Source organism: Fistularia commersonii, chromosome 35 (assembly GCF_037954325.1).
Source record: "Fistularia commersonii isolate RoL2024-O1a breed Wild chromosome 35, RoL_Fcom_v1.0, whole genome shotgun sequence".
Lineage (NCBI taxonomy): Eukaryota > Metazoa > Chordata > Actinopteri > Syngnathiformes > Fistulariidae > Fistularia > Fistularia commersonii.
Window position 1 is genome coordinate 8,148,329 of NC_141318.1, and position 16,114 is coordinate 8,164,442.

Consider the following 16,114-nt stretch of genomic DNA (forward strand, 5'->3'; position numbering starts at 1 on the left):
AACCATGAGCAGAAGGCAGCTACTGAGCAGCGCCAGGCTCAGTGTCTTGCACTTCGGCTGGCTGGGAGGAGCATGGGAATCGAACCAGGTATCCTCAGTTCCAAGGACTTAACCACACCGCTTCGCCCAGATAATCTAGTCATGATGCAACTCTGGTGTGTATTTCTTACCAATTTTATTTGACACACTAAATCACAACCTTTAAGACATTCAGAGTCAAAGTGAGAAGAACACAACAACAGAAAGAGCATTAGCTTCAACAGTAAAGCTATACAGCATTCAATGAGATCCTGCACAGTTAGCAAGTTATAAGAGAATATGTTTTTCTTTGGGTTTAACTTTAACATGAACTTTAAACTTTGTTAATCATGGATTGAAAAAAAAAAAAAAAACAGAACTATAAACCCAAACTACCATACTACTTTTATAGTAATACAATTGAAGTCACAAGTAATTATGTGCACATCAAAAAACATTATCCAGAGTGAGGAAGTGTATGATGACAATTATTTACTTTCAAGCTTTGCTGTGTTTGCATGTTCTCTCAATTCTGAGATCATGTTTTGGTTTTACAACATGGTTTGGTGCTTTATCAATTCAAACAAGACAGCCAAAACTTATGTAAGATTCGTTTACCCCACAAAATCACATGTAAATCATTAATACACTTCTTGAGTGAACTTGAACTCAGAATGATCTGAAAGCAACAGAACAAATCAAACTAGCTGAAATTCTGGCTTGTATGTTAATGCATCAACACACATGCTGTACAAGGGAGTTTATTTGGAGAGGGGAGATATTGTTCCTTTACTGTGACAGCTGTGCCAATGGGTTGGGCACCTGGGACATACCGAGATCCAATAACATTCCCGATAAACCTGTCCCAACCTAGACAAGCCCTGTCAACACCCTGAAACCGATGTCTAAAATGTTGTCAACGATACAGGGCTCAGTAAATGAAGCACCTAAGTAAACACCTCAGTTGCAACGAGATCGTCAGAGCTATGCTTTGATTAAAAGATACCGCTGCCTTGATACCTTGGTTCAACTGCAATACAGCCAGAGAGAGGAAGATAATACTCTGGAGTATTTTAAAAGTCACATTTTCCTCCACCTTGTCATTTTTTTCTCCCATTGTAGATAAACAGCAACAACAACAACAGATAGTTTGGCTTATCTTTAACAGGCAGAAAAAAAGAAAACGCACTACTCAGGGAAAACTTCCACTTTAAAAAAAAAAAGGATTACAGCTCCAATGGCCAAAGTCTCTCAGCTCAGTTTCAAATGATCCAATTACATTAAAAACACGTTTATGCTTTAAAAGGTGATAGCAAGCCAACAAGCACAGAGTCCCTATACACTGCGACCGGTGCGTTAATGTTGAAGGCAGGTGCCATGCGATTGTTATCCGTGCGATCTCAGCAAGGTTGTAATAATCTGGCATGACACAGGACACCTTGGTTAAACTGGCGTGGCGGAAGAAATCTAAAATACCTCTGTGTTTAGCGATGTCACACCAGGGTGTGAATATGAAACTTGTATGACCGGACTGGGCTGACTTTCACTTGAAGTCCACAGCCAAGCGCAGTCATACAACTAGCAGCTGCTGGAATCATCTGAGCAGTGTATACTCAGAAAATACACCATAAGTTGCACCAACCTCACTGTTTTTAAGTAATGGTAAGTTCATTGAAAAGGAGCATATGCAATGTGCGGGGTGTTGTGCATTACTGCAAGTACTTTTCACAGTTTTCAAGTGGGAAAGTATCCCCCACATTCCTGACTTTGCCTGATATATTAGTGCTCATCAATTCCCTTGTTAGTCAAACGAACACATTCCTAACATAAAACACATTCATGTTATGTGAGTTCAGCAAGTTGTGTTATAACTGACTATCAGATCATTTTGTTGTTTGCTGTTCATACCGGTGTCATTCCACACATAAGGGTTCCCTTGAACACAGTAGTGACTGAGAAATCATCCTTTGTTGGTATTAAAGCATTATTTGTAAGAACAGAGTTGTGCTGGACAAGGAATATCAAATTTAACAGTGGAAATCAAAAAGTAACTCATTTAAGACACGGCCTTAAAGAAGTTATGTTTTCAAAGCTAAATGTGGTTTAACAATGAGAAAAAAAGTTTTCCCCAGGTTCTGCTCAGATGGATGAGAAAAATGCCCTTCAACTACTTGGAATAAATAGTCACCTCCAAGTACAGAGTTGATTGTCAAGTATGACTCAGCGATTGATAGATATGGATCACCAATCAATTACCTCATAAGTCATTGCGCCTGAGCCTTTGCCAGCTGATCAAGACGTCACTCGAGTTGATTTGAGATAAGATGTTGAGTTGAAAAACAAACTATGCTTTAGCCTGGAGCACCGCACCCATATAATCACTGTGCAAATAAGCACAACTGACAATCAACACAAGCCAGAATCAAAATATTAACTCCTGTAAAACAGCTCTTACAAAACACGCAGTCTATGTGGTATTTCATTATTAACAAGCCGTATTTTCAAGGTTAGAAATCAGAACTTGTGTTGCATGTCTCACACCAGTCTTAAAATCATTAAAACCAGCAGAACCACACAGGAGGTGACCTTGCAGGACGTACGGATAATCGTCGTCCACTACATTAACTCAACTGGGTTTTTTCAGAGAGCGACCAGCTGATCGCTCACCACAATCCCAAGCACGAGTCTATGCTGTAAAAAGTCATGCTTGCAGTTTTGAGGATTTCGACTCAACACCCTGCAACTCTCAGCATTCTTCCTCTTTTTACAATCTATTGCTCTATTATTCTTACGACATAGATAATCTAAGTGCCCGCCCAAACAGCCCCACATTTTGTATTGTAATGTCAAAACATGATGACGAGTATCTGACAGCATATTGAGTCACTCCTTACCAGACACTTTACACACAGAGTCTAAAGAACTCTTGTACGTGCTGGTATGCAACGTACAAACGAAGCCAGTTTCTGCTCCTTCTACCTTTAACGGCACATGCATGCGTAAAGAAGGAAAAGCAATTTATAATTTACACTCAAATGCCATATTTTCTTTCCAAAAAATAGAATAATAAACTAAAATAATTACCTGGCTACAGGTGGTTAAAGATTAGGCTTGAGTGCAACCTTTGGTTGCACAGATTTACGTGATGTCCAAGCCAATTTCACAAGTTCAAAAGGGGCACAAGATTTTTATTTTAGGATCATATTCTGGTCAAAAACCTCTGTTTGTAACTGTAAATGTACTTCTTTACTGAACTTGCAAAGAGAGGTCCTGCAATGACAACCTGGAAAACTGGGTCCAGTATAACATGGTCAGGTTTACTGGACTTAAACGTCAGCCATCCATCCGCCGCTTATCTAGAATCGGGTCGAGGGGGCAGCAGCTGGTGTAGACCTCCTTCTCCCCCACCACATGGTCCGCCACTTCTGGGGGGACCGAAATTCTCACCCTATCTCTAAGGGAGAGTCCTGCTACCCAACGGAGAGGACTCATTTCAGCTGCTTGCATCCACAATCCCGTTCTTTCGGTCACTACCCGAACCTGGTGACCGTAGGTGAGGGTAGGAACGTAGATCGATCGGTAAATTTAGAGCTTCGCCTTTTGTCTTAGCTCCCTCTTCACCACGACAGAGTCGGCATCGCTGCAGACGCCGCACCGACCTGCCTGTTGATCTCCCGCTCCATCCTTCCCTCACTCGTGAACAAGACCCAGACATACTTGAACACCAATCGGGGCGGGACCTCTTCCCCGACCGGGAGTAGGCATTCCACCCTTTTCCAGTTGAGCACCAAATCTCGGATTTAGTGGTATTGATCCTCATCCCGGCCGCTTCTCGGCTGCGAACCGCTCCAGTGAGCTCTGGCGATCATGGCTTGATGAAGCAAACAGAACCACATCATCTGCAAAAAGCAGAGACTCGATCCTGCGGCCACCGAACCGGATCCCCTCGACGCCCAGGCTGCGCCTAGAAATTCTGTCCATGAAAGTTATAATCAGAATCTGTGACAAAGGGCAGCCCTGGCGGAGTCCAACTCTCACCGGAAAGAGGTCTGACTAACAACTGGCGTAAGCGCCAGCGCTTTTAGTCTGACTGACACAGTCACTTTGTATAAGAGTGGGAGGAGACATCTTTACAAATTAGAAGTCAGTAAGGATATTTCACATCGGTCCATGCGTAGAGGTGTCAGGACTCCATACAGGAGATATTCATTAACAAACTGATCTTGAGATTGTTCTGTTGAGATGAAGATTCATCCAACCGAACAAATTTTTTGATACCCGCTTCAAATATGGGAACCGCTAATGTGTTGGTTGGGGGGGGGGGGCTGATGATTTGGAAAAACTATTTGATTTCAAGCTAGGTCATTAAATATGATCAGAAAAACTTTGGATGCAGACTATGTACAAGTTAATGTTGATCACTGTTCCCTCCAAGCCGCGCGTTTGCGGAATCACGCAGTGCTCCAGCAAGTCTATGCTGCGCATGAAATAAAATCCAAGATGAACTATAAATAAAATAAATGTATTACATTTATTCATAGTTCAGTATTGCTGTGCGCGGAGAACATTGGAGCAGCGCGCGATTGCGCAAACGCACGGCTAAGCAGGAACATCGGTGCTGATGTAGCTTATAGCCTTCAAGCGTTCAGCTTGCACAATGAGATGGAGGAGTCACTTGAGAAAATCCAGAAAGCTGGATACACTGGTTGTGAAAAGGAAAACACAAATGTGTGGATGGGATATGCTCGGTCCGCCACGTTGAAGAATGTGGCACTGCCCGCCTCATAATCCAACAACACACCCACACGCTTCGTATTAAGATTGGTGAGCTGGGTCTCATTATTGCCATGCCAGGCAGACAGCTTTCCATTAAACCACTCCACACACCAAGACTGACTATTGCGGCCCAAGCGACTGGCAGAACCTTTGCGGTCAATGCTGTCGTAGGCAAAACCTATGGCAATGAAGTTGCTGCTGCTCATTTTGACTTCCCAGTAGTGTCGCCCGCTGGAAAAACCCTGCAAAGTTAGCACTTGGGAACAGGTGGAAAAGCGTGCAGCACAGTCGTCGTAGTTTGCCTGTTCATCTGACACGGAGGCTTTTGTGAATTTTTCGCTCAATGTGATGCGTCTGTGGGCCGTCTTCCGATCCAAAGTGAGTGCTGCACTATCTAGTTAAACAAAAAGGAACGGATTTGCACGATAAGCTGCTTCTACACACAAATTAGGATATCGCTAACTGTCTTGCACTTACATTTGAGGAGTTCCGATCTTTTTTCACCAATTACAATGCTCGGAGTAAGGTCGGACTTTTCTAAAACAGAGGACAAGAGAAATGACTTCATTGAACATGTAGATCTCTAGATTTGCTGTCTGAAAGGGAGACATTTATAATCCTTTGGATTTTCACAATACATTTCTGCAGGCAGCATCTACCTTGTATCACTTTTACTTCAGATAATTCCAGCAGGTTTTCCATTGAACGGTGCATATTCTTACGTCCCCTACTCTTATCTCGTGCCTGGGTGGGCTTTTTGACTGGCTCTGAAGAAAAACATTTAATTTGTGACAGCAATAAAATGTTACACACATTTTTTGGCATAATTAATTGTGAAATTCATATCTACAGTAGAACCTTGGCTTAAAAATCTGAATTTGTTCTTGGACTCCGTTTGCAAACCGAATCAAATTCTCCCATTGAAATCAACGTAAATCCAATCTATCCATCCTCCAAACCCAAATAAACAGACTAACCGTAATTATGACTCTGTTTCTGGCATTCTTTCTCTCCTTGCCAGCGCCTGTACTCTGCGCTTCCTCCTGTAAATCGGCAAAAGTAAAGCCTTCCCCCATGAGACCCTTGCTAACGCTATCTCCAGCAAGATGTCTTTTACTCATCCAAATTTACTATCACGTTTCGAATTCTTCTGAGACTTGAGACTTTTGTTCGCGAACGTAGTCACGCCTTTAGCCACATCAACTGTCCGCGGCGCATCTTTGTTCTTCAGGACAAATGGTTGACATAGCCATGTCGTAGTGCTTGGCAAGATCTGTAACATGAACACCACTCTCACGTCTAGCGATCATTTCCTTCTTAAGATGGACTATAATTCTTTTTCTTTACACTGAGCATTCATAACTTTTTGGGAGCCACAATGAGGGCTAACCTAGTGGAAAAAAAGCACGAGAACAGGAGGACACAACGATGAACGATGTAAATAACGCAAAACAACATGCACGACCGCTACGATACAAGTTTGTTTTTTGTGGCGATGCAACGAGGCTTGCTCGCAGCTCAATTCAAAAATTGATTGAAAACTCTGTTCAAAAGCCAATTTGTTTTCCTGATATTGTAAGCCGAGGTTCTACTGTCCTTAGTTATATCCCTACAAACATAGTAATAGCAAGAAGAGTAGTGATAACAGGTTGATTAGACGTTAGATAAATGGTGCACAAAGATTTTATCTTTCATTAAAAGTCAAGCTGGGCTCCGCTTCCAGCACAGCACCAGACTAGCCTTTACAAAAATAAAAAACATGTCTGTCCATTATTTGACTGACAAATGACAAAATCTACTGTGTAGATGTACTGTGTTTCCAGATCCACGTTTAAAAGAAAAATGTCAATTGGAATAGCTCGTATCTTTGATGATCGTGCAACTGGCAATGTTAATATTGGCATCGGTATCAGTTGACATGCATGTTTAAAAATGGCAGTTGCACAGCCGCCCTTTTCACTGCGCAGAGAACATGTTTGAAATAAAAAACATGAATATATGAAGCTGTGCTTGAATCGCCAAGTATTGAATGCAAAATAGCAAGGTGCATTTATGCATATAACGAGGTCTAGTTATGTATTCATTTTTTTTTTTATATAATACATATAGTTGGGGGTCCCTGCTCCATCTCTCTAGCAATTTGGGGATCCTTGGCCTGAAAAAATGTTCAAAGACCCCTGACTTAAGTGAAAGGCACGCTAACTTGCAAGTGTGAGAGGACAGCTGTGGCGCCTTACATAGTTTCTATTTGGACACAAAACTTGCACTTATTGCATATTTAAACTCCTCAATCCACAGTCTGCATGGGAGAAAGCAATTATAGCAGCAGGTGAGAGTAATCTTTATTTCAGCTCTAGCCCCACCATGCCCCTCAACTACACGATAGGCAGAATAAATAAATCCATGCATTTATTTGTGTTCTTCTCTTATCGCTTCTCATTTGTACAGAACTTTGATGGAAAGCGCTCAAAATGTTGTTATTTTGTTCACAACTATTTTTTACCAAAAATGGACAATTCCGCTTGAGTTATGGTATACATAAACTATTGACGAAAATTAAAATATTGTTGGAAATTAGACTGATGTCAAGAGTGTTTACAATTGATAATATAAAAAAGAAAAGAGATTTTAAATTTTTTTTTCTTACTTCACCTCAGTCTTCCAGTACACGGATTCTGTCCCTGAGAAAGGAGGGTGGTTTCTATCTACTGAAAAATGGTTGATGTTCCCGTTCCAGGCTGATGCTCTTGGAGCAGTGGCAAGAACACAACAGCGTTCATAACAGTAACCTCCAAAAACTTATAGTGTGGACTCTACTTTTTATGAGAGTATAGCTTGGATTTGCAGGACATTGTGATTAGATAGAAGAATTGATGTTTCCTTACTTGGCATACTGAGTGGGATAGGGTCAGCCAGCACCTTGCCTGGGAAAACTGGATGGGTTAGAGGTTGTCCAAAATTTCCAAATGTCAAAGGCACACATCCAAGACCTGAAAAAGCTCCCCCTTTGCCTGATAACACACCACAGACAGTAAATACAATCATATTTGATCCAAGGGAGTTTGAAAGTATTCAGCAATACCCAACAACTTGGCCAAGGAGGACTGGAGTTAGATCAACACACATGATTTTGACTTCAGATTGGGAGCAATCATAAACATCCTGATTTCACCTGTCTCCATTTCAAAACATAAAACCAACTCACCAAAGTTAGGTAAAATGTTGATATCTGAAACACAAGTGAATGCTTGCCTTTGTGGTTCTTTTGATAAAGTATATCAATTCTAAAACTTGCTTATTCTGAAAACCATACTCACTTGGTTTTGTTACTTGCGGAGGAGTCTTGAGTCTTTCCCTTATATATTCCTTCAGGCTGGCGGCAAATGCCAGCCCCTTATTTGAATCCAGGTTTATTCGAGGGGCGTAAGGCTCGAAGCTTGCAGCTTGAGGCAGAGTAAATGATGTCTAGGGGGAAAAGGATCACATCAATTTTTCAATGACTGCCAAAAATAGGTTAAAGATTTGTAATAAGAAAAAAAAAAAAAAAATCAAAATACAAACTAAAAATGCAAGCTCTTGCTTTTCTTTTATGGCATCCTTCTACCTAAATGTTCACAATCCCTCTCTGTGCATGTCCAAACCAAAATGCAAGTGTCCATACCATGTGAAAATTCTTAATTAAAAACCACATGTAACTTTAGGGAAGGAAACTTAAATCAGCTGTGTAAAGGGTTGATTTCACAAATCAAACAATTTGCCAAATATGAAGACATATCCTATTCATGAGCTATTTGACGGCAAAAACTGCACAGACTCCAGCTGGGAGCTTTTACCCTTGACAGTTTTGATCTGGTGGATGATGTTTTTTTCTACAAACCTTAATTTTAGTGTTGTGTACGATCTTCACTTAGTTACCAAACTGGTTTTAATAGAACAGTGAGGTATTAAATGACAAGACTTTTCTGCTTTGTTACAAATGTGGCCAGTTGGTATCGAAGGCCTAAACATTAATAAAGCAGGTCTCCTGTATAAAAGCTAATTATAACGTTCGCCCAACAAATATGTCAAAACAATGATGCATGTAACCACTGGTGGAAAAGATTTATAAGTCATCTTGTGTCCATATCAGTAGCTGCAGCGAGGTAATAGTGGGACCCGGATACAATATTGAGGATGATTGACAGAAGCTTGAATTGCATCTGAAAAAAGTGTGTATACACGTGTATTTCTTTGGATTTAATAAGTCCAATAAGGAACAAAATGTTGCAGCGCTCCTTATTACACGAGACAGAGATGACCGGCCAACTTTCTCCATTACCTTGACCTTAAATATTTAAAATATGATAATATTTTCTTGATCCCCATTAGGAACATTTGAGTGCCACAACAGCACAGTGCAGAGGAGACAATAAATAAACAATAGATAAAGACATTAAATGGGACAGAAGCAGGAACAAAGAACAGGAACAAAGTGACGGTTGCAGGTAATGTCCAGTAAGCAGGGATGGGACTCAGTCAGGTGACCAAACAGCAGTTATACAGTCCGATGAACAGTTTGTGATAAGAGTTGTTGGATACAGTCATTACCAAATAGCCCTATTTAATCTGCACACGAAGGGGAAGGAAAATAGGTGGAACAACATTTCGTGCTAAGACGGTATATGGTTCCACCTCGATGACAGTGGCTTCAGAACACTCCTTTAAACACCGGATTTGAGGTATGTTTCACACAGACAAAATAAAAACCTCAAACACACAAAGCCAACAGGTTCATCACTCTTTTCATCTACTGGGACAGAAGCATTTGCATTTGTTGTTTAATTGCAGTATAACACCTCCAAAGCCCTTGATACAAGTTTCAAAATCCGACATGTTCTTGGAAATCTGCCATTCAGACAAAAAAAAAAAGGTAAAAATGCCTATGTGTTATGTACAAGCCACATACCCACAGGTTTGTTCATTTCTTCCTGGAAAAAAACATTGTTATAGAAATAAAAACTAAAAGAAAAGTCCGGATAAAGAGGACCGGTTGAACTAAAAGCGGTCGACCTTCACTTCAAAAAACACAACGCGTTTGTCTCACCTGTAAAAAAGCCACAGTTTGGGACTGTTTCAGCAGATGGTTGATATCCCCTCTAGCTTTTTCCAAATGATGAATATTTGCAGAGAACTTGGTCGTCAGAGTTCCGAGCTTGGTCTCTGCGCCCTGCAACTCCCGGTCCACCAAATGCATTGCAGCCTGCTCTTCCTGGGCCAGCATGTCCCGAATCAGCTGATACTCATTTGTTAAAGTCTTCTTTTTTTTGGTCGCTGTGTCCTAGGAGATGAAATTAGATGATCCGTCAATGAGGAGGAAAAACAACAACTCCTGGAAAACATATTAAAAATACTTTGTATGATCCTGCACATAAAAGTGGTGCTACGAAGCTTGAAATTAGAACTTCCTAAAAACTACATACAAAATGGAAGTGGGTGAGATTGTGGAGACACTTTCCAACTATCAATCTTAAAATCTTAAACATTATTTAAAAAAGGAAAAAAAAATCTCACCCACTTACTGTAAATTGTAATAATTTATCTGTATATATGTTCATAACTGAGCAATATTAAATATATTAAATATAAAAACAAACAGCTACATGCACAGTATTTTTTCATACTCTTGTGCACTCCTTATCTTCCACTTGGAGCTTAAGACCTTAAGACACTTTATAGTTTTTCACTTGTTACTTAAGACACCTTATAGTCTATTTGTATTTCTTATTCTTATTTTTTAACTGTTTATACAATTTTCTACTATTACTTATTATTGTTATATTTTTCTTGTAACTCTGGCACAACAATTTCCTTCGGCATAAATATAATTGTTCTTATTCTTATTTCCATTCAGACAAAATGTGCAGGGAATAGCGTATGGGTTCATTTACAAGATAGATATGGGCTAAATTTCAAATACAAACGTCACAAAATTTGACAAACTATCCTTAAATCCTAGAACACTAACGTCGGGTGATTTTCACCTACACAATTCTTGTCATGTGATTTTCATTGTGTTGCCATTGAGTTTTATGAGTCCTTTGGTAGCTTCAGGCTGCTCACTGATGTTATTAATTGTATGTTTGTTTCCCTCCTCCCACTGTATTTTATCCAGGATATTGTATTGGGTAAAATATAACCAATGTTAGTGATGGTGTTACTTATTTTAACGTTCATGTTCTAGGGTTAATTGCCACTGAGTAAACACCACTGACTTAGGACAAACACTAAGGAGGGAAGTAAGCGTCCAAAGCGGCTGCTCCCTTCCGAATGGTGCTTTAAAAGAGTTAGTTACCTTTAGATTGGACTGGATTTCTTTAATTTGCAAGATGGTGGCCTCATTCTTCTTGATCTTTTCGTCCACCAGATCCAATTTCTTACCGAAGTCAGACTGCAAGCAAAAAATGAAAAATTCAGCTCAGAGAATTGTCAAGGTCATGTGCACAGTCTGGAAACGTGTTTCCCTGTACAATGAAATTCAATGTACAATGTATTTGTTATCCACAAAGGAAAGGTAGAGATAAATAATGAACATAGTGTTGTAACTAGATGTAAATAGTGCAGAGAAATGCAAACAGTACTAAGACATGTAAACAGTATTAGAAAGATATGGGGGACCCATAAACTGCAGAACAAATTAATTTTAAAGTTTACTATAAACATGGAACGTGAGGTGAAGAGACGGGTTCAAGCAGGTAGGAATGGCTGGAGAAAAGTGTCAGGGGTACTTTGCCATAGAAGACTATTGGCCAGAATGAAACAAAAGGTGTACAAGACAGTAGTGAGACTAGCTATGCAGTGTGGACTAGAAACTGTTACAATGACAAAAAGATAGGAGGCAGAGCTAGAGGTCACACAGATGAAGATGTTGAGGTTCTCTTTGGGAGAGACCAGGATGGATAGGATCAGGAATAAGTCTATCAGAGGAACAGTACATGTTAGATGTTTTGGAGAGAAGGTCAGAGAAGCCAGACTGAGATGGTTCAGTCATGTACAGAGGAGGGATAGTGAATATATTGGTAGACGGATGCTGGAATTGGAGCTGCCAGGCAGGAGGTCTAGAGGAAGACCAAAATGAATAACTACTAGCAGTACCTTTTGCTCGCTCTAAGCGATCTCAGGCAAAACTGTTCTCAGTTCTACTACCTCAGTGATGGAACAAACTTCCAGAAGCAACAAGACAAGCATCATCTCTCTCAACCTTCAAGAAACAGGTAAAAACTGTTCTCTTTCAGGACTATTTACTGCGCTGATGCTTGAGCTGCCCCAGATCAGGTTAGGCACCAAGTTAGGCTATGCAGTGTCTGTGTGTGTGTGTGTGTGTGTGTGTGTGTGTGTTTGTACGTTTGTGTACGTCTTTGTCAAAAAAAAACAAAAAAAAACTCACTAACCCAAGCTTACTGTTCTGTATATTTCCTGTGTATCTTGTATTTGCAAGTGTTATTTGCAGTCCTTATGTCCTCTATTGTAAGTCGCTGTGGATAAAAGCATCTGCCAAATGTAATGTAATGTAATGTAAAATGAAGTAGTGAGAGAGGATATGAAGTTACTTGGTGTGAGAGAGGAGGATACAGAGAATAGGGTTAGATGGAGAAGATTGATCGCTGTGGCGACCCCTGAAGGGAAAAGCCAAAAGGAGAAGAAGACCATAAATATGGAATGTAAATGAACTACAATTATGTTGTGCCTACATTTACAGACAAAGAAACATATCTGGCCCTGCGATTGACTGTCAACCGGTCCAGGGTGCATCCTTCCATGGATGGATGGATGGATGGACGAGACATAAATCTGTCTAAGCAGCTTTGTGCATTCATTCTGATGAGAACTTTGACACAGACTTAAATAAATGCTCCCGGACTGCGTTATCGACCTCCTCCGCTCCGAAATTGAGGCACTTTCCTGGCTGTGAACGAGGCCCAAGAATGCCGTCCCGGACATACCTTCATAGTGTCCCTCTGCTCATCCAGGGACGTGAACCCGCAGCCCTTATGAACCTGCTGGAGGCAAAAGCTGCAGATTATCCGACTGTGGTCGATGCAGAATATCTCCATCAACTTGTTGTGCTCCTGGCAAATGCGTTCCAGCAAGTCGCCGACCGGCTCGCTCAGCTGGTGGACGCGGAAGATGGGGTTCTCCCGGTGCGGCCGCAGGTGTTGCTCGCAGAAAGACGCCATGCAGGTCAGGCAAGTCTGGGACGCCGTTTCTGCCATGCATGTATCGCAAAGTATAGGGGGCGGCGGTGTTTTTTGCGTCTCCCCCTCACCCGGGCGCATGTCGCCTTGGATGGATCGCGCCTTGAAGGTGTCCACCACGTTGCTGAGGACCGTGTTCTTCTTCAGCTCCGGCCTGACGGAGAACTGAGTGCGACATTGCGGACAGCTGAACGTCTCCTTCCAGGTGGTGAGGAGGCAGTCCTGGCAGAAGTTGTGTCCGCACGGAGTGGTGACCGGACAATCGAAGGGACTCAAACATATACTGCAGGTCAATTCTTCTTCCAAGCTCAGAATGGAATGAAGACCTTCATCCACTTCGGCCATGTTCAACGCGATGTTCGACACACTGACGCTGCGAGTGAGAGAGGCAGAAACGAAACTTAAGGAGAGCTGACGAGGAAACGAAAGGAAAAGTCCGTCGCGGAAAGGTTTCGGCTTTTCGCCCCGTTTCGAATCAATTCAACGTGCAACAAACACTTCTCATATTTACCCGGATTAGAGAAAGAGTGATCTTATTTATTCCAATAACCAATGGCCGAGTAGATGATGCGCTTTCACCCCGAGCAGCCGCAGCGTCTCAGGTCCGGTGGTTGAACGCATCTGGTTGGGGAAGGAGGACGAGCGCGGCCGCATTCCAACTAGCTTCAAACCTGAGCTGTTCTCTGGAGAAGAGACGACTCGTTCGGCGTGCAGATGCCATGAAAAAGAAACGGGACGCAGCCGGCTTCCGACTCACGTCGGATTTACTTATTTCCGTACGGAGATGTCAGCGGGACGTGCAAGTCATTCTCTACTATGAAACAATCACACAATGTGTACTTATAATCGTCAGTTCACTAACCCAGACAGAACATGCAAAACCTCGGTCAATGTTGTGGATGTGTGATTATCATTATTATTATTCATATTATATTATTATTATATAATGATATTATGTACAGCATCCCTCAGCCGCAGGGAATCTTCAATCTTTGTAGTTACTGCTAACAGTTAAGAAAATTCATATTTCATTGTATTTCTTATTCTTCCTCCTTTTTACTATTATCCATTACTGTTATGTTTTTTACTTGAAACTCTGGCACAACAATTTCCTTCGGGATTAATAAATTTGTTCTCATCTCATCTCATCTCATCTCATTTCATCTCATCTCATCCCATTATATACAATAAAATTGTAATTATTATTGTTGTTGCAATCTTTATCATTGTTATTATTGTTGTTATTATAATATGGAATATTACTATATAATATGATAATATATTATCAGTATTATTATTAATAATACTAATAATATTATCAACAACAATAATATTGTCATTATAATGTCATTATTATTATATTAATTAATTATTATGTACAATATAATAATAATAATAATAATGATAATAATACTTATTATCATTATCATCATTATCATCATTATTATCATTATTATTAATATTGATATTATTACATATAATATTATTATGTATAATGTACTATATAATTATATTGTTATATATAGTATAATAATACTATTATATATAATAATAGTATTATTATTATTATTATTAATAATAATAATATATTATTACAATTCTTACAAAATTGTTGCTGTGTTACTGTATCAAGAGAACAAGTCAGCAATTCAAGTTGGAAATGAAGTAGATTTAAGTAACAAAGTGAGTAAGTAAATATCACTTACTCACCACTGTGTTCTCTATTCTAAAGTTAACTGGACATTTTTAGATGCCCGGCGTCTCAGTCATTGGTATGCGTTTATTTACAAATCCATTCTGGGAATCATTCCTTCCTCTTGGTCTTGTCTTCTAACAAGGAAACATTGGAGTCACTGTCTCTGATATAAGGATGCTCTGGATTTGGTTTTCCCCAAAGTACTAACTGAAGTGGGCAAGAGAGTGTTCAGGTTTTTGGCATCCAATACTTGAAATAAATTAGTCTGACCTTCAACCCTAAGTCCTGATTACACTGATTGAGTTTACAACTCCGGTGAAAGCATTGCAGTCTAACTTGTCTGTGTGCTAAGTGTTTTATATGAGCAAGTCTTAATGTTGTTCATTTGATCTGCTTTTTTTCTTAATTTAACTATGCCGCTACCCGCTTGGCCAGTGTCCCTCATAAAAGAGATTATGTTCTAACTGAGACTTACCTGGTGAAATAACAGCCAAAATATAACAAAATAAAAAAATCTTAAGACTTATTATTGTCACAAATTTATATCATTAAGCATGTCTGATTCATTCAAGTTCTGTTTTATGAACATTATCTAAATCGAATTAAGGAGTGAAAATCATCTAGAGGGTACCCACACTTTTGGAATAAACAACCTGATAATAACCCTCACATCAGCAGAAAACTACATTTGAAGAGGAATAGACTGGGAAAACTATTATAATGAAAAAAAATCAGCAGCATTTCACCCCAAAAGTTGCGACAAAGTAATTAAGTGAAAAAAGACAAAGCTGGAAAAACATCAGCTCGAAATTGACATTTTTGAATTACAGCCTGAAAATGAGCAAAAATTAGCGCATAATACTTGCGTCCACATAAGGTGTACAAAAATGATCTCAAAGCAAGTAATAAATGATCTTAACTTAGTAAGAGATACATGTACAGTATGAAAAACTAGAATATGAATAAGTTCAATAATTTTTGCCACTCATTTCAAAAAGTGAAAACCATTTACTGTATAGTCATTACACGTAGAGTGAAATATTCAAGTATTATTTCTTAAAATGTTGATGATTAAGGCTGACAGATGATGAAACACAAAATTCAGTGTCTCAGTAAATCGCATGGCATTAAAAGGTAGACGTCATCCAATCATCTACACTATGAAAGCTGTCACTTTGACTGACAGTCGGTCTGTCCAATCAGACCTTTTCTGATACATGCGTCACTGCTCAGGTGCACATAACGGCGCGTTCTAGCAAGCTAGTGAGTTAGCCTCCAATTTATGTCTTCTAAACTTATGGGTATAAAAATGAGTGGGGAAGCTGGACCAAGTAAAAAGACTGAAACGTATCATTTCCATATGGAATGAGAGGTGGCTTTTTTTTTACTATGT

General features: G+C 39.9%; 1 protein-coding gene across 4 annotated transcripts; it reads right to left on the minus strand.

Moving 5' to 3' along the window:
* Positions 1–162: 162 nt before the first annotated feature.
* Positions 163–13,665, minus strand: trim25 (tripartite motif containing 25). 4 transcript variants are annotated; one of them, XM_086142373.1, is made up of 10 exons: positions 13,537–13,665; positions 12,774–13,398; positions 11,126–11,221; positions 9,878–10,111; positions 8,112–8,259; positions 8,000–8,023; positions 7,680–7,718; positions 5,454–5,561; positions 5,272–5,331; positions 163–5,188 (listed from the first exon to the last, which is right to left on the minus strand). In XM_086142373.1, the coding sequence occupies exons 2-10, from the start codon at positions 13,368–13,370 to the stop codon at positions 4,656–4,658; spliced, it is 1,839 nt and encodes a 612-aa protein (XP_085998499.1). In that variant the 5' UTR covers positions 13,371–13,398; positions 13,537–13,665; the 3' UTR covers positions 163–4,655. The 4 variants fall into 4 exon arrangements, with proteins under 4 accessions (XP_085998499.1, XP_085998496.1, XP_085998500.1 ...); XM_086142370.1 differs by having other exon boundaries at positions 7,680–7,805; XM_086142374.1 differs by lacking the exon at positions 8,000–8,023.
* Between the last annotated feature and the right edge of the window lie 2,449 nt (positions 13,666–16,114).

Bases quoted from the DNA above. Each gene is read 5' to 3' on its own strand.
- trim25 (XM_086142370.1), bottom strand. From the start codon at position 13,370: ATGGCCGAAGTGGATGAAGGTCTTCATTCCATTCTGAGCTTGGAAGAA. The intron at 7,806-7,999 runs GTGAGTTGGTTT...GTGTGTTATCAG, and splicing joins CAACATTTTACCTAACTTTG to GCAAAGGGGGAGCTTTTTCA. The intron at 5,189-5,271 runs GTAAGTGCAAGA...TTGTTTAACTAG, and splicing joins AAGATCGGAACTCCTCAAAT to ATAGTGCAGCACTCACTTTG.